Source organism: Augochlora pura, chromosome 11, assembly GCF_028453695.1.
Source record: "Augochlora pura isolate Apur16 chromosome 11, APUR_v2.2.1, whole genome shotgun sequence".
Taxonomy (NCBI): Eukaryota; Metazoa; Arthropoda; class Insecta; order Hymenoptera; family Halictidae; genus Augochlora; species Augochlora pura.
In genome coordinates, this window is record NC_135782.1 from 8002807 (window position 1) to 8028560 (window position 25754).

Here is a 25754-nt window from a genome sequence, read left to right on the forward strand (position 1 = left end):
CTAGTAATGAGAACTTCCTCGACAAAGTTGTACATCGAGAACGAATTATCATTTCGACTAGTATTGTCACTTTTTACTAATTGATCGTGTCAATGTTGTAATAAATACTAGTAGAATAGTCAATTACATTTAGTTACTTATTTTAATTGATTCACTTATTCGATTCAAATTGATCTATCTTGATAAATATTCTAAATTATGTATTCGTAAAAATAAAGTTACAGGGTAAAGATCCCAATTGCCGACGTAACAAGTATACATTTACGTTGATCTATACATTTTCAACTGAAATTTGCGTAAAAATAAACTCTTTCCTGTTTTTTTATTTCCATATCAAACTAATGACGAATAAAAATGATGTAAATGCTGAAATTAGCAGTATTTCAAAAAGCTAATTGTACCAATTATTGTGATCCAAATATTTCTAATTTGATTTTCACGCATTTTTGAATATATTTATACTAAATTAACTTTCCGGTAGCTTACAACGTCAATAATTGGGATTCTTACCTTAAATGTTCGAAATAGGAACAAAATCCGTGCATCGAGTCGAATCGTGAAGCATAAATAAATTCACGTTACGGTCTTCCGATAAAACAATCTCGTATTTTTCAATACGTAATAATTGTCCCAGATATTTCGTGTTCTATATCTTGTGAGGTGTATTATGATTATTCTAGAGTTCTGTTTATAAATATTTAAAACACTTTCACCTTTACTCAAACACAAATAAAATCGTTTATATCGTTTTTGAGAGGTTCATTATTATCGTATTGAAACACGAATTTTATTCAAACGCGTTCGTATTAATATATTAGAAAAGTATAATAAAATAAAACACGAAAATGACAAAGTAAATATTTCATAGAAACGATGCGATTATGTAGATAACAACAATAAAACAAATTAATATAGAAACGCAGACTGAACTAAGACCATGCGTCTTACAAAATGACACAAGGAACAATAAATTGCACCTTTGTTTCTGCCAATAGCTGTGGCAATTGCTTCTCTCGAGAGCCGCAACACGTGCATAATTTGTTTACACATCTGCTGACTCAACTCGGTGAATGGACTCTAGATACTTTCGTATATCTGACGAGAGCAACGTTAAATACGTTTTTTCTTCGAAATATCATTCTTTGAAACGAGTCATACAATATTTCATTTCTTAATTCATAAATTAACTTGAATTTTCCGTGAAAAAAATATTAAGAAATGCACGTCATCCCATAAATTAACACTTAACATACGCTTTTTCTCATACTTTTAATAAAGTAAAGAAAGACTAATTTTTCGGAACGATAATTTCAATACAAAATGTTGTCATATACTATAATAAATAATTGTGATTTATATTTTATTTTGGTTCAAAATATATTATTTTAAATTAACAGAAAACCCGAAATCATGGCTACATTCAATCACGATTTTTGTAACACCAATATTATAACACAACATAAAAGTACATTATGCATTTTGAAAATATCCATAGTTGCACGCACCAAAACCTAATGCAAGAAACTACGATAATTTCATTTCAATCTACGGTCATCTTGATATTACGAAAGTTACATTTCCAAAAAAGTGAATACGTCATCACCTTCCAACCTTGAAACATAATTAATTTTGTATTTAACAATTTTTAAACAGATGCGTAATTTAAAAGTTACATGGTTCAAGTTGAATGACTCGACTTCTATATAAAATGAAACTAGTTTACGGATGAACTATATCATTAATTCCTGCTATTTTTACTAAAAATTATTTCGTATATGGCATTCGAAACAAGAAAGCCCCGTCGAAGGTTTCGAAGTTGCTATTGCGAACCGTTTCGCCGCGCCGTTGTAAAATTTCTTATCGACGTCGCGAATGATAAGAGTCGCGTGATTCAAACAGAAGTTCGAGTACGTACGGTGACATAAACGACGCGATCTTTGACTTTAGGATCTCTACTCACATTTGCGACTGTGGCTTGGCATCGGATTTCTTTCTCTTCTTGGTGATGCTGCCAGTGATCGCACTCATTTTGACCCGCAGCGGGTCCTGTAGTTCACACGGGCTAGGCCTGCAACAATTTAATGAAGTCGTTATTAGAGAAATTGTTCTTGTCTAATTGCCAAATATAAGTACATACGAGCCGTGGAAACCAGAAATTATGTATAAATCAATATAGATCGTAAAATTTTATTTGTGGACGATAAAGGATAACTTTAACGTAAAAATAACACAAGAAAATCTAATAAAATAGGAAATTAAATATGATTTAATAATACATAATAGTACAATAATATTCGATCAAACTAGCAAAAAAAATGGCTTACAACCACTTTTGCTTTAAACGGCTCATGTATGTATACAGTTCAGTATTTATGTCAAAGCCATCGGCATTTAATTTTACATTTTCTCTTTTCAACCATTTGCGATTCAAAGTGTATCCTGCAATTTAAAGAGCTACAATCAATTTGTTTATTTTACTGATTTATGAATGATTTACTTATTCTCGCTGACCTAACCATGAACATAATTATTACATCAATTCAGAAGTCGACTTCTCTTGGTTTCTTTTCAAATCGCAAGGAGGGGTAACTTCACTAGCGCCACGATTTCACGCGCATCGTAAGTCACTTAATTAAGTCATTTAATTAGCGAAACCGTAATTAGAAACTTAAAATTTACATTGCGAAATATTAGTCGGACACTTTTGTATTCGAGAAATCCTAATAACGCATTTTTGATAGATATTTACATTGTAATAGATTTTTAATATAATTGTAAATTACACTTTTATATGGATTTAAAATTCACCACTATTTCATTTGAATCTCTCAGTTAAACTTTTATCTTATTATTAAATTTAACTGTATTAAAATTTTTTAATTTGAATGCAGTTATAAATTTAAAAAAATAAAAATTTAATAATACAAAAATTAAACTTAAGAATAAAATAACAGTTTCTCTTAGATATTTCAGTTAAATAATGGTAAATTTTAACACCATCCTCGGCTGTTAAACTATTATTACAAGTTCACCCACATCTGATCGTCATGACACTCAACGTATTATTATGGATTGTCAAAGATCATGTTTTACCCTAGGTGTTTTACTATATCACCTGATCTAGATTTTCAAAGTAGATGACTCGTTCTCGTTAACCTATACATTTTGAACATAATTATACACAAAAGACTGGTAATTTAGAAACTTCACGATTCTGGAATTATTTGTTTAAAATATATTCCTCTCTCACTTTATTCCTCTCTTTAAACAGTTCAATGATGTAACAGACTTTCAGAGTATTTAGATAAAATGCTACCACATATGTACTGATAAATATTCACAATAATAAGTGTCCATACATATTCAGCAGTCATTGTCGGTATGGAACAGTATCGTTGAACCTCGATTTTTACACATTTTATTTTTTTCTTCGATTTTTACACGTTCCTGTTCATTGGAATTATCATCAGTCAGCCTGTGAGCGCAATTAGAACGTGACAACGGCAATTAAAAATGGTAATTAAAATTTGTCTTTATCTCAAGCGAGTGCATTGGAAATACATACGGGCATACATATTATAATTCAGTGTAGGTACCTATTTATACATAGACCAAAGTTATTCAGGGTTGGAATACGCCAATAGCGAATGTCCATCAGCAGTCATGGCAACCGATGTCTCGGTTGGTATCGACTCTCGGTTGGTTTTCGTAAAAAACTATTAGGGTCTGTATTAAGAAAATCAATATTTCGACGAATAAACGACGAAATTCTGATTGCATTGTACAATCATACGAGAAACGTAAGCGGATTGAACGTGTTGCGTGTGCCTCGAACACGTTCATTTATCAACACACAGGCTTTGAATATGTATCTACGACAATAACTCGGTGGAGCAATTGTAACTATTAGACTGCAGGTTTTACGAATTTATGAATTATAAAATGGGTAGAAGTAATTTAAAGCAAGGAAAATATTGGAATACTTTAACGAAAACTAGGGTAAAGGTATCAATTACTGTACTATCCCCCGTTTACTGTGCCCTCGCACTAATTTTATATAATTTTAAAACCAACATCGTTAAATTATTCGCATATTGAATTTTTCAAATGAAATTTAATTTAATAAATGAAATTCTTCGTCCGTGAAATTTGTGTACGTTACATGTGATCTTCTTTTGTTTTTTTTTTAAATAGTTTCGCAAATATCGGAGCACATATTCCTTATTGGATTATTTAACTAGAACTCATCGCACAAATAAAAAATTGTGAAATCAATGAGCGTTTCACTGAGCATTCAATTATTGTGTCGCGTAACGTCCGTGAGAAGTTCACATCAATCTTAACTTTTGATTTACAATTTCGTCTTATCTGAATTTTTGCATAAGAAGTGTTACAAGATTAGAAAAGGTCAGACAACCCTGTAATCTTTGTCGTTCCAGCATAGCTAGACAGTCGACGAATCATGAGATCGCCGATTCGAGTGTCACTTTCGCAATTATCCCTTATTCTCGAATCTTGTGCGTACAATTGCAACGAAAAGTACACTAACAAGTCCAACAAAGTGGTTTATGGCTAGTCAAATATCAAATTTGAGGCGCGTGGAGAAAATAATAGATGGGTATCGATTGTAATGGAAATTTCTTTCTTCCTTAAATAATTTTAGTTAGTTGAAATAATACGTAGATGCCCTTAAACGACATTAAATCCCATTAATTTCCTTAAATCCATTTTTATCATAAATACATAAAATCTGAAGTTTAGTAATAACAAATATAATTAGAAGACTTATGAGTTATGGTTCCCAAAAAAACGATATAGAATAAATAATTGCTAGACTGCGGATTATACGAATTTATTCATAAAATTATTCATAAAATTCGTAGTCTAATAATTATATATAAAAACGTTTGAAAAATGACTATATCAAAGTACAATTTTGATTATAAAATGGCATATAAATGAATTTAACTGCAAGAGAAATAGAAGAGTTTTTTTAGCCATTTGAGTCAATGTTTTTTTAGAAAAAACAATTCCCTCTGAACAATTTTGTTTAGCCATTCCATGGTCACTATAAATGCTGTTATCTATTATTTATTTACAAAGACAATATAGATTTATCGACCGAAAGAACGTACGATAAATATATGTCTGTATCGACTAACTCGTTTAAACAAAAAGTGAACTTACACCGATTCACTTCTAAACTGTCCGTATGTAAATAAATTATCAGCTCAATGCCGTAAGAATTGGATAAACAACAACGCAAATTAATTACATTGGCATTGCGGTTCTAATAATGAAATAAAAGATTGAAGTCAAGTATCGGAGATCATAATCTTCGACTTTATATACTTTCACTAAACAGCTGCGTCAAATTATCAATATTATACGAGTTAAGTTATTGCCGTATAAGATGGGACACGGTACAAAGAATAATTATAAGAATCTATTTCCGTGTCTAGAAGATTCTAACATGGTCCGGAACAACGAACACAAAGAAAACACGCGGTTATAGTAGATTCCAGGCGATAGGTTTCATACACTTTAATCGTAGCCAGCAGCGGTCTTTCATAATCGATCGGCGCGCTGCGTAATTATTAAACGGGATTCTAATTGACCGCGATAATTTGTTGCTGATTTGATGAAACGGAACGGGCCGGTGATGCGGATGTATTAGTCAGCGAACGGTAAGTAGGCAATAGACGGGGAAGGCGACTGCGAAACGAGCAAGTGTATGCCCGATAGAACGCCGGATAGATACGTGTTACACGCTTAGCTGCGCCTCGCGGGTCTACCTACGCAAAATTTTCCTGAGCGTGCGCCTCGTGATGCACGATATATCGATAAAAGTCACGGGGTCGGAATCGCCTAAGCCGCTCTCACGGTTACAACAACGACAACGGTGGCGACAACAATGCTACACCTACCGCCCATTAAAAGTGATTGCCGCGTGACGGTTTAGAATATTTAAAAGAATGGCAGGACTTTACAGCAACCGCAAGTTGATAAAAGAATAATATCGATATTGTATTGCGCTGTCGTAACATTACTATCGATTGGTGTGATAAGGGTTGATCGAGACTCTCTAAAGCAGGAATAGATAGAACACAAAATAATATGCTCAATATTTTGTAAGACTCTTGGTTTTGTTTTCCGTAAAGGTTTTAATACTGTTAACATGTTTCGTTGACAGGATATTTAAGTTTCAAATTGAAGAATTCATCTCCACCAATAGTATGGGTCACGGTAAGTTTGTTTTATTGTTATATATATACAACAATTAATAATTTATAGTATATTATATACAATTATGTTAGAATTTGTAGTCAATATATCGAACGACCAGAGCAAAGAGTCGAATAGAAACAGCTCGGGTAAATTTTTATCTAGACAGCGCCCAGTTAAATTTTCTTCGAACGAATTGTCGTCCAGATAAATTTTTGTTTCATCAAATATTTATTCGATAGCGACGAATCTATCCTATCTGTTCTTGTACGTTTCTTATAATAAATATCATTCTATTAACAAAATGTTCCCTGAGATTGGACATCCGTGCGCAAATAGTTAAAGTATTAAAATATGAGTCATCGCGTCCTGGAAATAAATTACCTAATAAAAATTTGCCTTCGTTGAAATCTGTGCCTCCCCTACCATGTAATTTTCACATAAACATATCTGTGCTTCCAATATTTGCATGGGTAATGGTACGTTTACGCTTAACCATGGGCACAGAATCTATCGCTACTCTAGAATATGCGGAATTCATTAGGCGCTGAACTTTGCACTTTTATAATTCGTTATTGTAAGAACCATGGCCAATGGGACGCTTTTACTGTTGATAGATATGTATAGTACGTCAAACGTACGAATAAAATGCGGCGCTAAATGATTTCTTATGCGCGACGAAAGCGATTACGTGTACACGGCGTAAATGCATAAAAAGTTAATAGCTCGAACGTATTCTGCGCCAGCACCTCAGGACTTCATTTTTTTTCAATCGGTCTTTTCTGGCCAAACCAAATCTGCAAGTACAAGATCCACGAAGAAAGGAGGTCTCTATAGTTTAGTAACGTGTTCGGTGCACATTTGGTCTCAGTCTTTTTAAATAAACTCCACTCTCTGTTACTAGACCGCATTTTTCGGACAGTAATGTAAGTGATAGAAATTATTACACTGGCTGAAAAGTATGAAAATGAAAAGAAGAATAGTGTTCTATTCTTACGCTATTTGTTGACGACGGTCTTCGTCACTGTTTTTGACCAATAACGACATGGACTCTCGAAAATGTGTCGTTCTTGAGGTCTTTAGATTTAAAATTATCAAATGGACATCCTACACATGTATACGGATGCGTAAAATAAATAAACTCTGTAATAATAAATAAAATCCTATTAGAGTTTTTTAATACAAGGTATGTATCAGGTTGGAAACTATGAAACGGGCGCCGCAGCTGAACACAGACTAAACAAAAACGCCCGTTTCATAGTTTCCAACCTTTAACCTAATGTCGTCTCAACAGGGATTTTCCCTTGTTAGGGATCAACAGCTTTATTTTTAAATAAATCAAACGATACTCCCGCTTAGAATGTGGCAGTTATAGCGTATTGCGAAACTCTCGTGTCATGGTGAATTCAGATTTCGACTTTCGTCATTGTGTAAAGATCTAAACAAAATTTGACACGACGAGCGCATCAGTTCCTATCTCGGACGTAATACTTATGACACATTTTGCAGTATTCGCTACGCACAAAACGACCGTCATCTCGTTAATAAAGCAAACACGATAACGACGAACATCGTAAAAAGCATGTTACGGTCCCGTTAAATATAAACGGAGCATCCGAGTCACAATGTTCAATGAAAACTGGCAGAACGTATTGTACTTTTTAATCTACGGCAAACACTCGTGAATGATTAAAACGATCTTGACCGCGTCTCGAGAATCTTCAGTTGCTCTGTTCCTTTCTCATTGTCCACGAGATACATGATGTTTAATATTTTCCAAAAATCACGTTTCTAGTCATTATATATTATAAGTTTTTTCAAGAAACAACGTTCTCTAAAATCTTTTCTAAATACTATTCAGTTTTGTAATTGTTACTACGTTCTACAAACTGTTTTAGATAGTATCTTAGCATGACAAATATATCTTGTATTCTTTACTATCTTCCTCAAGATTTTACTAATTGTTATAAATGGTAAAATATTGGAAATAGTACATTTCATAAACAAAAAATTTGTAAATAGACGACGATCCATGTTTTTAATATTTTATCTGTTTTCTTCAACAGTTGATTACTTTTGCTCTACTTTTGCTTAACATTAACACTACTAGAATCTATTCATCATGCGAAGTTAACTTCTAATGTATTTTCTTGAAGTATATGCTATAAAGAATATGTATGCTAGAAGATTTGTTTCCAGTTTTCAAAAATAACGAATTTATAAATGTTTGATATGGCAGACATCATATCTCAAGATCTAGTAGTCCAATTTCAAATATTGACACAATTTTCAACAGATCTGTCATTATTATCCATCGTGATCGTCAATCTCGTTTTATTGTAAAGCGAGGAAAAGGGGTCAAAAATTAAATTTTAAAGTTGAAAGTGTCACCATTGTATTAAATCAGGATTTTATTAATTTAGATTTCAAGTGACGTTGATTCATATTTAATCACTGCAATAGCGACTTTATGTAAATGACTCCGTATCAGTAATGCCGACTTTATGTAAAATGACACCGTATCAGTAACGTCGACTTTATGTCAAATTGATTCCTTATCAATTAATGACGACTTAACATCAAATTGACTGTGTATCGCTAATGGTACCGCTACTGATATGGAGTCAGTTTAACGTCACGTCAACATTAATAATAGATAGTCTAGTTGACGTAAAGTCACCACTACTGATACCATTAGTCATAATAAAACAATGGTCACCACTTGACGGTTAAACATGCTATTTTACTTTTCGTTTCGAATCGAGTTTAAATTAAGTGTTTGAGTACATGCAGTGCTACTAATTGTAACTTTTCTTTTTGTTCCAAAAGATTTTGGAACGTCGTTGAGACACGTATAAATAAAACTTGTCAATTTCACTGCAAATGGTAATAATTGTTTCTTGTCAAAAAATTCCCTAACGAAGTTAAAAACACGCGCACATCACGCTAGAAAAGCCCCATGAAATTCTGATAGCAAAAATACTTTTAGAATATTCATTAATTAATCGTGCGATCCCATTCATTGAACAAGTAACAAGCGACAACAACAAGTAGTCAACAAGTACAACAACTTTCCGAGACGATTGACAATTGCGTAAAATTGTGAAAAATATCGGACGAACAAGTTCGGTGAGAAATCGTTTACACGAAATGAGTTTTACGCTTCGAAAAGCTAAAAGAAAGTAAAACCATACCTTACAAAATAATATAAAATGAAACGCCTACAATGGTGTAAAGATCATACTTGTTCGACAGTGAACAACTTGCAGAACATAATATTCTGTGATGAGTCACGTGTGTACATTCGCACAGGAGATGATGCAGGAATATTTGTATGGCGAAGGTGAAATGAAAAGTTTCATAGAAATTGCTTAAATTTAATACAAAAATATGTGCGATCCTTCACGATTTGGGATCGCATGATTGACGAAGGAACGAGCAAATTATCTGTTCTCCTCCGAAATGTGAATTCAGAATCATACAATCATATTCGAGGACATTTTTTAACCCTTTGAGAACGGACTTTGTGAAGACTGAAGCTGGATCGTTTTGTGACTCATACCAAAATCAAGCGTAAGCAGATTCCAAAGTTTAATTCCATTTCCTCGATTGATCGACGAGGGTTAATTCTTAGCATTGAAAACTGGTTTGGAGATTCGCTAAATTTTACTTTCCAAGACGGCAATGCCAACTGTCGACGCGGTAAAGTGATAAGATATTGTACGACATAAAGACATTAAAACAATGAAATGGTCAGCGAACAGACCATTGATGAAAGAAGTTCATTAACGGGGAACAACCAGAAAACAAAGAAAAATTTCGATAGGCTATCCGAACATTATGGAAGGAAAATTTACCCATGAACCGCAAAGATCTGTCGGAAAATTGTTTCCATGCAACATTTTGTTTTCGTCACTTGCGCATTGTTTATAATGAATCGAAGTTCGTGTCATATTGTTGCTATTTATTTTATACTAAGCTCCCCTTAATTCCTCATTACTTCTAATTACGAAGAATATTTCATACATCAAAGTAATCAATGCTTTCAGTAAATTTTACGCTGGATCGATCGATCGAATCGATTTAAATGAGTCATCCTGTATGTATATGCGATACGCACTAGATCGTATAAAATGTAAATGCTAATAACTCAGGAATAAATAAAACATGTAAATAACTCGGGAAACACGTTCCGGATATCGAATTGAAAAAGCTTCGAGTGCAAAGGGTCACGCGCGCGTCGGCGGGTAAAGGGTGGGAAGTATGAATGAAAGATCTGGCGATTTCTCGAATCGAACAGTCGCCAGCCGGTGTGCAAGCCGATTACGCAATGCGTGACTCCGCCGACGCGACGCCATTGCTTGATGATCGGCCGATTGCCATATATACTTTTTGGTCGGCAACGGTTTGGCTCGTCACGCGCGGTCACCTCGATAAACAATGAAATGAGGAACAACAAAAAAAAGAAAGCGAAAAGCGTCGAAGAGGAATAAACTGTGTGTCGCAAGACCTCGAGCGCAGCTTTTTAATCCGGTGTCGGTGGACCGTGACGCCGCGAGGTCGCGTTTTATAGGCCCGGCCCCAGGATTTTATCGTGTTTCGGATCGCGTCGGAGTCGCGCGGATCCACTTCCGAAAACAATGTGACGCACTGCTGCTCGGCAGTTTCCTCACCGCGGCGCACAATCGTCCGGGACGCCGAAAATCTGGGCAAGAGTCGATTTCTCGAACTAAGGGATATCGCTTAAGTGAATTGTGATGTCATTAAGTAATACTTCAGAGTATGTGGAACAATAAAAATTCAGTAATAACTTTTCTTAGGGAGTTTTCATTACAATTCCTTTAAATTATGTTCGTCGCTTTAACATTCGAACGGCGGAACAGTGATATTTAAATGTCAAGCACCTGACTACTAATTCACAACATATGTTAAAAAAAATTTAATCGAGGGTTAATATCATTATAACTTTAATTTGACTTTTATTGATACGAATTGTTTGGAATGTAATACAATTCATTGATGCGGTGTTCAATCTTTGTAATTTCAAACAGATTTTGTCATTGCAGATGATACCTTTGTGATTCAGAAAACGGATAGCGGTGATAGTTTTATTCCCGTAACATACATAATTCCGTAAAGAATATCATAACGCATATCATTCTGAATCAGGCAGCTGTTTAGGAAGTGTTGCCAATAAAATATTGCCACTTCTTTGCAACGAACGTAATCGTCAAACACAGCTAATTAGTTAAAAGGTTGGATCGAATGACTTGAATTTTATTGAACTGTCGAAGGATCTAGTTTACTAAAGAATCGTTAGAAATAATCTTTATAAAAATGAAAAGTAGTTAAAATGGCAAAAAGAAGCAAAAGACACTAGCAATTTTTAACTTTTCTTATAACTAATGGTTATTCGTAACCAATGTATCATTTTGGTTTCCCATAATAATTGCTAGGAACGAAACGCTGTTTCCATCAATTATAATGATTATCTGTAATGAATTAATATTCTCGACATTGGTTATTGTTATTTGTAAAAAAGCAATTTTCATTATCAATAATGGTTATTTCCAACCTAAAGCTGTTAACGTCAATTTTCATGGTTATCTGTAACGAAATAATGTTCTTATCATCGATTGTTATTATTTCTAACAAAAACTATTTTCGTTAACTGTAACAATTATTTAGTAACCAAAAATCAATTTTGTCATTTATAATGGTTAAAAAATAACGATTAAATGACCGGTTTCACAGTTTTTATTTCATAATTATTGAAATCGCTTCATTTCAAAATTATTGAAAATATTTCTTTATTCAGCTACACGCTATTATACTAATTATGAAAAATTTGAACAAATTCGATCTCGTAATTCTTATGAGACAGTTTTTGATAGTCGTTTATAGACCTGGGTATATTTATTGTTAAAGAAAGAAAGAAAATTATACTTGGCCCGTCGTCAGTCTTGTAATTGATGCAGAAAATTAGTATTTCGCATCGAGATCCGCGCAGTGAAGTTATAACAGTTATGGTCTCCGGCGAGAACAGGTTGAACTTGATCCCATACGTAGCGGACACCATCTTGATCACAATGACATCGGGCCAACAACTATGCTATACGGTCGAGCGTGGGGCAAGCACGGCTCGCAGAGGTGATTAGCTGCGACGTCCGGTGGCAACTATGTCGGTCGGCTGACGAAAGATCAACGCACGTGTCCAATTTGTTCCTTTGTGACACGTTCGTGTACGCCCGGCTATATTTACGAGAGAAATTGCCCGAGAATTTCTGGAACCGCGGTACACCGTGTTAAATCGACGTTGGTCCCTCGTCTTGGCTCCGCTTCTCCAAGAAGAACTTATGGCAGCCGTGACGATCCGCTAATTTCGATCAAGTTTCACAGCCGAAAATTCATTCGCCGAAACTCTCTGATGTTCCATTAGCTAATGCCGCAACCTTGTTGTTACATTACGAGAAACCCGAATCTAATTAAATCTGTTGCACAACATCGATTAATTCGCCCGCAAAACCTGACCGAAACTATCAATGTTACCCGATTGTACACCTACACTCATACACGAAAGTATTCGAACGCTTATATTTCTAACATTTAACTAATGAAATATATATGTTAATCTGAAGCATTTGAGATCATATTACACGCATAACAAGGGGCGAAACATAAGATTGCATAAGTAAAAGCAGAAAATGATTCAGCAATATATACCGTTTTTCAAGTATATTTATCGTAAATACGTACCAGAAGTGGCTCGCAAAAGTATTTGAACGGAACATTTAATAGTTATTTAAATCGAAGGATTAAAGTTTTTAATAGGAAGTTGATCTACCGTTCGCATTTATGAAAACCCTAAATCTGTTTTTCATTCAGTGGACTAACTTAGAAGTAACATTTGCATCTATCGATTGTCATATTTCAATAATATTTCGTTAAATTTCCTTAAGCGATACGATTATGGCAACTCTCCCCTAGGCATAAAATCCACGATATAATTATAATGTTCAGTAATGTTAGGTTATAATAGCATAACCATAATAGTGCTTAATGATCGAAGACATGAAAACGAAGGAAAACAACTACAATTCCACTATATTAATCTAGCCATAAGCTTCTGACCGGTATGAAATTTGAGGCATGCGTGTCGCCATCCATCATTCTAGACGGATGACACATACGAAAGCAACGTTCGGTTTACCGAGTTGTTTCGAAAATAGAGTATGGAAATGCTAAACGCGGCGCGTATGTATCCCCGATTTCTAAATCTTTCGATCTGGATCTATGAAAGCTGTATCGCAATTAGCTGTGAGATGTCTTAAGCGAAACCGGTTGCGATCAATTGCGTTCCATCGTTCGGAATCAGTTTAGCGTCGGCTACCTACTTCGACGAATGTGGGAACGTAAGAAAACGTATTTACTAAATCAATTTAGCGTCACGCAATCTGAAAACAAACTCGCGATTGCGAAACAAGTAAAAACAGCGCGGTGTTGACCCTTTAGCTGTCTATGACGGCCAGGTTTTCTTGCGTTATAATAAATACATTTCTTTGTCCGTTTTCAGGAAAATGTTTGTCGAACGCTTTGGAATATCTAAAGAACTTGCTGAATAACATTCAGAAGTAAAAAACAAAAAAAAGAAGAAAAGAAATGACTATAAACTTCGTGTTAGAAATGGTTGTAAACAACAGAGTTGGTCATTATTCGAATTGTTTCGTTTAAATATTTCTCTAAGATAATTAACCGAATGAACCTTTTTTTTTAGTCGATTATTTTGTTTGCGCAACGACTATTCATTATTCGCCGTAAATTATTCTATCTACTTATTCGAATAAATTATGCGAAGAGATTGTATAATTGTTCGAATAGTAATGCGAATAATTGATCTATTCGATCAATTATCTTCCGCATGAATTCATGTATGAATAATACATTTATATTCAAATAAAATATTATTCGATGGCATTGAATAAAATCTTATTTGTGAATCTTTAATTTTTATCTGAATTTGATTGTCATAAAGGTAAATTTAATATATAAAAGAATAATTAATTTACATTAAAATTAAAAGATAAATATAATATTAGAAAGAAAAGATAAATATAATTCACAGAAGGATAAACTGCGAGAGAAAAATCTATATTAAAAAATAATATAACAGGCAATTTCTAATGCAAAATTTTCTTCGATTTTAAATCGCGTATTTGCTGATTTTGTACGTCAATGAACATTTTGGGCATGCTCAAGTTAAGGGCAACGATTTTTAAATAAACGAAACACGCGAGCCGTGCGGGAAAGAGAGCTTCGATCATGGAAGATCATTAAGATCACGATTGTGTGTTAAGATAGCAGTAGCCCCCGCATAGAGCGATATAACACCAATTGATAAACTTATGCTGCGTGTAAAGGTTAATTACCGAACACGGATCTCGCCGGAAGAACTCCACGCCTCGTAATTTGATCAACCGTGTTCACTTATCGTACTGTCGTCGTTCGATTGTGTTCCTCGCGATGGGGGATTGTCTGTTGTTCCCTTCCTTTTTCAGTGAAGTGATCACATTCACCTTCACTCGGTGCCAATAGCAATCGAACAGGCAGAAACATGCGAGTTCCATGGATTCTTGAGGATCACTACATTTACATACAGGGTGGCCCATTCGAAGATTTGCACTTAATTATCTTGAAAATGTCCTAAATGAAACACTTTTTGAAACAATCTATAGTTCAAGAGATAATTAAGTACAAATCTTCAAATGGGTCACTCTGTATATTTGTCCGAGTTATATAATTTCTTAGATATGAATATAAAATGTGTGACAGGCAGATTTTTATGTAAAATAAGAATTGTTCGCATTAATTGCGAGATAAAAAAGTCTACATAAACGTATATATTTTTTTCTGTCATTCTTTAGTTATGTTACTGAATTTGAAATACAGTATTTTCAAATTCTTTTCGTATTTGTACTGTTTTGCATTCGATCCACTTACATTTATCATGAATACATAAAATCCTCAATCCAGTGATAGGTAATCTACTATATCGGATAATCGATACGATAGGCAACGGATACGATAGGAAATCATGTGATAGATAAACTATATCGGTATGTCACGGTAATCCGTAACACAAAATTATTTGATTTTTCTATTCACTCTGATAAAGAAAGTACCAGTTGGATATTACTCATTTCGAAGGGAATCCAATGGACAGTGATCCCAGGAAATGCGTAGCATAAATTACTCCGGTGGTTAAAATTAGAACTTTCTATGAATACCATTTTCACCGAAGCGATCGAAAGAAACGCCTCTTTTGAAAATTGAAATTTAACACTACTTTCACGGAAGAAATTCAAAAGAAAGATAGCTTTCAAAATTGTAATTTCTCCTACTTTCAACGAAGGGATAGAAAGAAAAGACAGTGTATCGAACATTTTTGATTGAACGCTACTTTTATCGATGATGTTATAAATTCTAGTTTAATATTATTTTCTAAGTTAATCACGTTTCGTTAGTTGGTTTTTCCAGTATCCTTAGAATAATTTTAAAATCAATTCCATAAAGATAGGTACGTATGCGGTATCGATAAAGAGTGTTAACTAAAAACAATCGAAACTTTTCGATTGGAAATTCGATCGAAATAAGCAAAATTTCCTTACTGTATAGAAATGAGAAAAGTAATCAGAGGTAATGAATGATTTTGTACAATAGTAACAGCAAAAAGTATACTCATGATCAATATCATTATACTAATATTTCTAGGTTCAAGTAATTTATACACGTATGGTTCGGAAAATGATGAAACAGCAAATTATTCCTATTTACTACACAACACGTTTTACTAATATTGATATAGAATTAGAAAATGAATTCGATATAGGATCAGAAATTATTATATTGACACATATACTACTGATACATGTATAGAATACTGTCCAACATTAGAATACCATTGTCAATTTTGCGAAAATGAATAACATACGCTCATAGCCGCAGACAGTTGATCTGTATTACTTCAACATTACAATTTAGAAACAAAGTGGACAACTATTATGACTATGAACATATTTCAAATACATTTGTTTGAAAAACAAATTAGAGTGGAAATATGATCAATTAAATAATAAGTAAAAAACATTAAAAATAGTATCGATAAAACTTACAATATCTTTCAATATTATTTTACAACTTATAATAGATTGCTAATAATTACAAATAATAAAATTCTTATTATCAGTAATACAGTTGATGTTACAAACAATAGAACTCCTATCACAATTACTGATAGAATACATATTACAACCAATAGTAAAAATTCTCTCATTGAAAGACTGTAGAGTCGATACGATACAGATTATCTGTGTGTACAAGTTTTAAACTATCAGCGAAATAGAAATAAACAATTATTAAAACCATTCATATATTTAGAATTGCGTGTAATTTATACTACCATTGAAAACTATTTAATGCCTGTACAATTTATTCTCTCCCTTGTCGAATGAACTCTGACTTTAATCGTTCGAAAATTGCTGACACGTATTCTAATGAATAATGCGTGCTGCACTTGTACGATAGAACCGTTATGAAGCAAGTATTTGACGTAGAATTGAAAGCGACGTCGAGAACTTTACGACGATAATTTTTTATCTTGAACATTATCCGTGTAATAATAAATATAAATGAATATATGTGTAAATAAATATAAAGGCTATGTCAACGAGAGGAGGCCACCTGCAATGCTGTAAATAATTACAAAATCAGAGTAATTTTTATATTTTTACTAATGATCGATCGAAACCCAAAAGAAAACTATATTTGTATATACCTATTTTTTAATATAAAAACGTACACATTTGATGTATTAATAATTTTTCACTCAAATATCAGTAAAAACATCAAAGTTACTTCGAGTCTATAATTACTCACATCATTGTACATATCTAGAAGCAATAAATGTTACGTCTGTTATTTATTCAAGTTTGATCAAATTCTTGTTAAATAGATTGAGTAAATAAGAATTTTTATGAACGGTGTTACTAATAGATTTACAGTACATAGTCTACCCTAAAATTTTTCGAAGAATGTCAACAATGAACGAACTAATTCGAAATCGAACCCCTCCCTATTATTATCAATAATTAAATTATCGTGTACATTACATAATTCGATATATTACATTTCTTCTTCATTATCTGGTCGAAGCAACTTGAACAGCAGTGTTTACATTGCCACAATTCGGATTACATTTCTTTTTCATTATCTACTCCAAGAGTTTTGAAGAGCAGAATTCACATTGCCACCTACACATGTTTTACAGGTATCATCCGAAGCTGAAACAATCATTCTAATTCATTCACAAACATGGAGATGCAAGATTATATAACCCGCATGTTTTTCGCGGAAGCTTAATCAAAACATTCGAAGTTTCCGTAATCTGTGTAGACGTAGGATTACTTCTCCACTTGAAAGACTCCGACTTCGTTTTATACCGAATTCAACAAAAGTGCTTGGAGTTGCGAAACGTATTAATAGAAATTATCTAATTGCGGTAATCGCATATTGATGTATGCGTTGTTAAATATTTCCAGTTGCGATTAATTTAGAAAATATTGCAGATTATTGTATTATAAAAAGAAGAATTTGTTACTAAGAGAAACGGCAACCAGCAGTGTTAAACCCTTTGCACTCGAAGCCATTTCATCTGCAAATCTGGAATAATTTTTCTGGCTTCTAATATTTCCATTTTTTGAAAATAGTAGTTAAATATGGAAATAGCATTTCAAATATATTTAAATACTGCTATCATTCCATTAACATTGGAATATAATAATATTGATAGCGTATTTATTATTTCAGAAATCTACGTTTCTTCAACTTTGTAACGATCCAGTTGATCGTATTACCTTGCAGAAATGAAAATGATAATGTCAGTATAAACAATATTCAACGCTTGTAATTAATTCCACACATAACTTCGAAGAAGACTTTTACAATGATTTGAAATAACTGTATGAAATAATTAGAAGAGGAAATAACATGTTATTTGAAATAATATTTTAAAGAATATTACCACTGAGAAGTGATCACAGACTTATGGAAACAATTATGGAAATAATTATAAAATAAAGTGATATGTTATTTGAAATATTTAAAATAATATTAGAAATACTATTTGAAATAACGTTACTTCAAACGTGTCTAGGTCTGCTTGGAAATAGAAAACATTGTCGTAGAAGTTGGCAATGTATTTGGGACATGCTTCATGTCTTTTGTGTCACCTTTATACATAGTATGTGGAAGATATTATTCAAGCATAAAATCTACCAGTAAATATACCAGACTTATGTAATATACAATGTTAGCTGGTTACAAAGCTGACAAAAATTGCAAGTAAAGATTTCTACGTCTACGAAATCGTTGTTTCGATCAACAAGAATCGAAATGAACACCGACGATGATCCTACAATACGAGATTTGAGCAGCCATGAAATGCGTGGAGACTGTTGTTCGAAGGTTGAATATGACTCGATAAAAAGTCGAACAACCGAAGCAATGATTCGAAGAGCTAACTTAGCATAGCATTATAAATTACAATTAAAAGTATCTACATATTAGCGATAACAGTAACTGCGTTAGACGAAATCATTATATAACACTCGTAACCGCGAGATACCATTTTCCTCATTTGATGAACAACAATATTCCTGTTCGGATTGTCGCACGGTAAGCAATTGCAATAACAAATTTGTTTTGTGATCCGATACTACGACGTGTTCAACGACGATATTACTAAATTCCTGAAATAGAATAAGAAGGATCTAAATTATAGATAATGAATTATATTAAAAATTGTGAATAATCTAAATAAAATCGGTCGTGTTATTCTTATAGCGTGATGCATATTAGCTTTAATGCTGAGTAAAAATGGAAAAAATAAAATATGGTTCCCATGTCTTGCAATTGATAAGTTAAGCGTCGAATATTAATTCCAAAAATCCGAAAATATCAAAGTCACTTAATTAATGAAGTTACATAAATTAACAAAGTCACATCAATTAATGAAGAGAAAATTAAAAGGTTAAAATCTACCATAAAAAATATTGGTTTAATTGTTTTCAATTGTTAAATGCATAAAGACCCGCGACATACTAATAACAAAAGATTAAGAATTTGCAGCTTTGTGTTAGATCGGTTAAATTCATTTTATGTAGAAATACTAAAGGTGACACGATGTTTAAAATTAATATATATTTTTCTGTCTTTGAAATATATTTCTAATATGTTGTTGTTTTTTTACTATATTTTTACTATATGTTGTTGTTGTTTTAATATGTTGTTTTAAATGTATTTTTCAAATACATTTTAAATATATTTCGCAAATATATTTCATAAATATATTTCGCAAATAAATCTATGTCGCCATCATTCTCGTTGATTGCAACTACAACAAATAACAGTAGATCGTTAACCATCTCCGTGCCATTATTAGCATTCGCTGATTTAGAATGTGCACGATAAGAGCAGCGAACGCTGGCAACAAGAAAGCAAAAGCGTGAAAGGCGAGAATAACTGAACGTTGCGGCGTTCACTGAATCATTTTCATTTATCAGCTGAAACGTAAGTGCGAAACCAGCAAAAAAAAAAACGAGAGAATGCGGAAAAAATACAAGCAAACGACGGCTGGAACCGATCGACGCGACGCGTCACGTCGCCGAAAACATTTTGGCTAACGATTCAACGACCTTTGCGATCGAATCGCTGAGCTGCAGTTTTATCAATTCTCATACGGGAACGAGACGAGCGAATCTACAGGGAATTGTCTAATACGATCAAATGTAAATTGTATACGTTCCGCGATGTGAGAGTGATAAAAAATGAAAGATGTGGAGCACAATTTCCGCTAGCTTTCATATAACAGCGATACTCGAGTGTGAAATTTTCTGACTGCCCTTTCTTATAGTGCGTCGAATTGCTTCAGTATCAGGGATTGGGGGGGGGGGGGGGTCGATATTTAAAATAGTAAATAGACCATAGATGTTTTTACATATCCATGTGGTATAGAGAATTTGGTAAATAAACGCTTTTTTTGAAATAGAAATAGTTTTTTCAATTGAGAAGTTACATCTTTCAATGTCTGTAGCTCATAACAATGTTAATCGATTTCCATGAAATTCTTTTATCTATTATTCTTTTATTTTATATATTCAGACCAATTGCAATTTATTGCAAAAATTGTCTAGAAAACTTGTTAGCGAAATGTCCCATTTTGTTCAAATTTCTTTCCGTTATTCCGGAAAAGGGTCAATATACTTTCTCAGACAGGCTTTACGTACTGTCATTTGATCATCTAGTTTCTGACTAGATTAATTTCGATTGCCACGTGTTTCACTAAGGTCTATAGAATAAGTAAGGTGTAAAAAGAAACATGACATTTAATTGTTAAAAGAGTTCTGCTGATTATAAATTGTAGGTCGTTACAACGTCTTTTAACAGGTACATTTTGTAAATTAATTAACCACGTTTGTAAATTCTCCAACGGGTTTATTTGATAAAAAAAAATCGTTGAGCTTCCATCATGATGTTTTATTATGAATTATCTGAGACATGAGCTACAGTTATTGATAATAATTACATTTCATTATATCCGAAAGCGGAGAAATCTCAAGGATGATAAAACGATAGTTCTAGAACATAAATATGTCGAACTAATGAAATTGAAAAGAAAACATTTACGAATATTAGAACGCTTGGAGGAATTTCATTGGTTTTAATACAAACTAGCAATTTTTCAGAAATCTCGCGTATGTTTTTGTAATACTTTTGTTGTGTTACGCAGTTCCATTTATTTAAAAACACAGTTTGTTTAATTTGTGTCGTAGAATGCTTCGTTGCACCGTTGACAGTGAAAATACCATATTTTCTCTCTTGTTTATCCGATAGAAAAATATGCCAACGTATTTCACTTTATATGTACATTATATATTATAGTTATCGTTCCACCTTCGTTCTTCAACGTAAAAACATGATTTTTCGCAAAATGCAAATTGTTCAAATCCAAACGGTCTATTTTACTTAAAAATGTTTCCTTGACATTTTGCTATCCAAAAATATCTAGCATTAAAATACGGTAAAAGGCGTATTTCAAGGGAAATTTCAAGTCGGTCGGCACAATACTTTCTTTTCAATTCTGTTAGCCACACGTGAAAACGTAGTTTCGAGAAAGCCGCGTTTAAAGATTAACACCTCCATTTAAAGATTAGCACTCAACACTGAAATATTAAAAATTAATTTCACCGCACTTCGTCGCAGTCACGATGTTAATAAATATTCTGTCGTCTATACATTTTAATGTTACGTTTAATTGTGCGTGTATCATTGGGATTTACTAATAAATAACTGAATGATTTCTATGTTGTAAACATTCGTTATCAAAAGTTTCATCATTTCAAGTGCGGAGAATTTTATTCTTTAAATGTTTAATTTTTCAAATATTTCAAATTTCGGAAAACTAGATTTCAATCACAAACGGAAGACCAAAAACACTTTTCGACAACTATTTAGAAGGGTAAACAATTGTTTACTACACATCATTATGTCCCCTAAAATCCCGAAATACTAATTTGTAATTAAATTAAAAAACGTTTTAAAGTTTCTGCAAAAATATGAATTTCTTCGTCATATTAGGTCGTCTTTAATAGTAGTATAAAATGCACTGTTACAATTTTATAGACAAATCAGCATTTTCAACAATTGCGTTTCATGTCACATTATCGACTAAATACCGCGACAACTGCGGCAGACAACGTTAATAATAAAGTATGGAAAATATTTCAAATAAGGCATACTCGTACAATTCATTATTGTCCTACTATCTGTTAGTCATTCTTATTAACACTTTGACTACAGCGACACCCCCGTACGTGTAAAATCAATTTTTGCAGTAATTTAGTATATCTTTCTTATATTCACCATTTTTCCCAAGAGCCGTAAGTCGAAAGAACGTTGTAAATGTAATCGATACGATACCGCTTAACTTTTCAAATTTAATTTGCTTGTATAAAGTACATTGTCATCATGATCTTTTCATGACTGTTGGTATGGCAGCCAAAGTGTTAAATCGTAGTTCTATTTCTAATTGACAATTTAAACAGTTTGGAAACGCACCTCTAATAAGTACATCTTCAATCAAAATCAAAACAAAAGAATCAAATCTACTGCCTTCCCAAATTACATCGCTTTTTTAAATCCAAAAGTGATGGCAACCTCTTAATCCAAAAATCTAAGGAAAATAGCTTCGAAATACAACATTTGTAGACGAAGCAGCGCCGTAGCGGAACATTCTTAAAAATCAGCTGACATCTCCCTCCAACACTGAGCGCACGTGACGACAAAGATGCATCGGCCGCTCCGGCCAAGTATCTTTCACTGCTCCATTTCTCCCTTTCACGCGTCCACGGGTCGAAAAGCGAAAGCATGGCGCAACAAGCTTGCCACTGCTTACTTAATAATAAGAGAAACGAAAAGTAGCAGAAAGAAGTCATCGGGGAGACCTTCACGGCGTTTCCACGAGCACACGTGAGCAGCGGGGGACCAAGAGAACGTTCGATCGAAGACTCTTGACCTTGATACCGATCCGAGAAAAATGATCATTTCCGTTTCGCGAGTAAACGCGCGTCGTCGTCGTCGCGTCGCCGTGACGATCAACGGTATTCCTCTCGTGACTCCTTCAAGCGGCCCGAATCTACGTCAGCCATCCGCGTCGAACCGGGTCTAGATCAATAATTTTTGCGCGCGAGAATTGCGACCGATTTCCCGGTTCGCCGGGGCTTACCTACATTCTACGACCCGTTAAATCCCGTAATCGAGATCTCTTCCCGTCGGAACCGATTCTTAAATCCACCAAAACCATCACTGTGTGTCACTCTTTCTTTCGATCTCCCTTTCTCTCTCGCACGCGCACACGGAAGCAAGATAACACCACGAAAAATGAAACAGAGAAATGGGTCAGTGAAGCACGGATCGCAATCTCCGCGGCTGAACTCGTGTTACCACGCACAAACGCGTACTCGGATGAATCGGACGAAGCCGAAACGGATCGACGAGCGCACCAAAATCGATTAATCGGATGCGCGAGACGGCATCGCTGAAACCCTTACTTTTCTCCAAGATACATCCTCGCGACCGGTGGGCGTCCAGGGTATGTCGGGCTCTGGAGCACCAGAGGACTCGGTGGTTTCTAGGTCGATCCGCAGGATTCGAGGACGCGTGGCGCGCGTGACACTCATCGGGTCTCGTTGCGAACCGAACACGGTTCCGAGAAGGACAATTCCACGGCGAGCGATCCACGAAGAACGATTTGGGAACTCGAGTCGGTTGTATCGCACGAAATAGAATGCGGGTAAGCTGATCAGAGGAAGAGGAAAGAACCGAGGAAACGCGTAGTCGTAAAGAAGCACAACCGCGTCACGGAACGGCGCGGCTCGACTCGGCTCGGGTCGGCGAGCCGGTGATTCTGCTTCTGCTTCTGTCGACGTCACCACTTATCGCGTAGAGGAGCACCTTGCATCACTAGGCGGCGCGTATCCACGCAGCCGTCACCCAGTTGTCACGGAGCCGACTCGACTACTCGTTCTCCCCTCTATCATCGTAGTCGTCGCCGTTGCTCAGGTTCCTCTCCTTTCCTCTTTTCCTCCAGCCTCTTGGACTTGGACGGACTCTGCTAGCTCGGGCGCTTCCCTCCCTACCTCCTCCTCCTCCTCCTTGCGCAATTGTGTGTTGCCGCACTGTGTTCTCTCCCACCCTTGACTCGCTCAGTATATCGGCCAGCCACACCGCGCACCGATTCTCGGTTCGGTTCGATTCGTTTTTTCTCTTGCCTCGGCAGAGGTCCGAGAAGCGATCACGGCGATCTTTGTCCCGTTCACATTGATACACAGCGACGATCGCGACAAACTGAAAACTGCGAACAGACACCGGCAACACGTCCCAATGTCGTATTGGTCGGCGACGAACGACCGCTACCTGTGTTTCCCGTTCCGACGAGCAACCGCGCGCGCTCTCGCCGGAGAGACTGACTTGCGCGAGAGAGAACACACCGACACCGACCTACTCGGCCAACCGACAACCGATTACCCGTCAGCCGTTCGTCGAATCACACACGATGTTCACCGACACGGGAGCCTAGCTGGTCGGCCGGCGCGGCGTGGCGCGGCACGGCACGGCGTCGTTGCTTCCCTCGTCTACACTATAGTCGTCTGTCTATAGGTGGGTTTGGTTGCTCTCACTTACTCGTCGCGTTCGCGCCCGAGCTCTCGTGCTTCTGCTCGTGCTTATGCTCATGCGTAGACAGGAAACGCGAGCCACCACGGTTTCCGGAACGAAAGCGAAGAAATAGAGAAGATAGGAAGCGAAGCTCGATGGCCACGGTATTTTGCTGCAGAACAGAAGCGACACGGCCGAGGTATCGGTTGTGGGTCGAGACTCGTATATGCGGGACCTGTACCCGCGTGTAATATAGGTTAGTGGGCCAGGGCGATCATGGCAAGACGGACATGCGCGGCATTGCGCGCACCCGTGGCCCGCCTCTGCCACTGATTCTCTATGCCTTATCACATTTACTGGAAATGCCGAAATTCCAACTGCGTGCTTCTTCGACGCGTCCATACTGTTGGCCAAAATATCATGTTTTAAATCTTCCATAAGTTGAAAATTTTTTCCCTGTTCGAGCTATTGCAGCACACTAATGAGTATAACTATAGCACCGCCACATTTCGAATGTTCAGGAATTTTTGATGGGAATACAAAAAAGGTCGAAAAATCGCATTTTTCCAGTCATAAAAAAAGTGGACCTACAAATTATTAACTTTGTTTTTTTTTTGATACGGGTAACTTTCTGTATAAAACGTCATTATAATCCATTATATTATATTATATCATTATTATATATAATGATGACATTAACACGTTCCCAGCTGTATTTAGTCGACTCGTCATTTTGTTCAATCAACGCTTTAAAAATCGATATAATATTTTTATTTATTAATTATTGTCAATATAACTATAAAATAAACTTATTATGGATCCATCCATTTGGTGGAAATTATGTCTTTGATTCTATCTTGTCATAAAAATATCTTTTTAACGCATTGAATAGCTATTTAAGCGAGTACTACCGGTGGTACACGTGGAACGGAACGTGTTAACGCATATTCGTCCGCGTGACGAAAAATTCGTTATATGTATGTATATTACAGAAACTAATTTATTCTTGTTCTTGTAATTCTACATAAATGAAATTCTAATTTTTACCGAACAGAGATAATTCCAATAAAGAACTGATTTCAGCTTCATAACGGTGCGAATGTAAATGAAAACACAGTAAAATTATAATGTCTAATGTCAGGATTATAATCCTGAGCTACGATAGCAACGCGATGCGGAATCTCCGACTGATCGTAATTCAGAATTTTAATTCAACATTGTAATGTTCATCCGATAAACGTCCCACGTCGCATGCAACGTCT

At 35.1% G+C, this 25754-nt stretch overlaps 1 protein-coding gene across 16 annotated transcripts in view; it reads right to left on the minus strand.

Annotated features, from left to right (window-relative positions):
* The window catches only part of LOC144477313 (uncharacterized), a 228750-nt gene that overhangs the window by 71072 nt on the left and 131924 nt on the right, over window positions 1-25754 (minus strand). For 14 of the 16 annotated variants that reach the window (XR_013495164.1, XM_078194961.1, XM_078194968.1 and 11 more), the window contains one exon: window positions 1961-2068. Coding sequence is in view for 15 of the 16 variants with exons in the window: in XM_078194961.1 (XP_078051087.1) it covers window positions 1961-2068 (108 nt within the window). In the remaining variant the exon portion in view is untranslated. Of the gene's footprint in view, window positions 1-1960; window positions 2069-23387; window positions 23754-23790; window positions 24359-25754 lie in introns of those variants that run through there. The other 2 variants (XM_078194974.1, XM_078194970.1) reach the window with 2 other exon arrangements.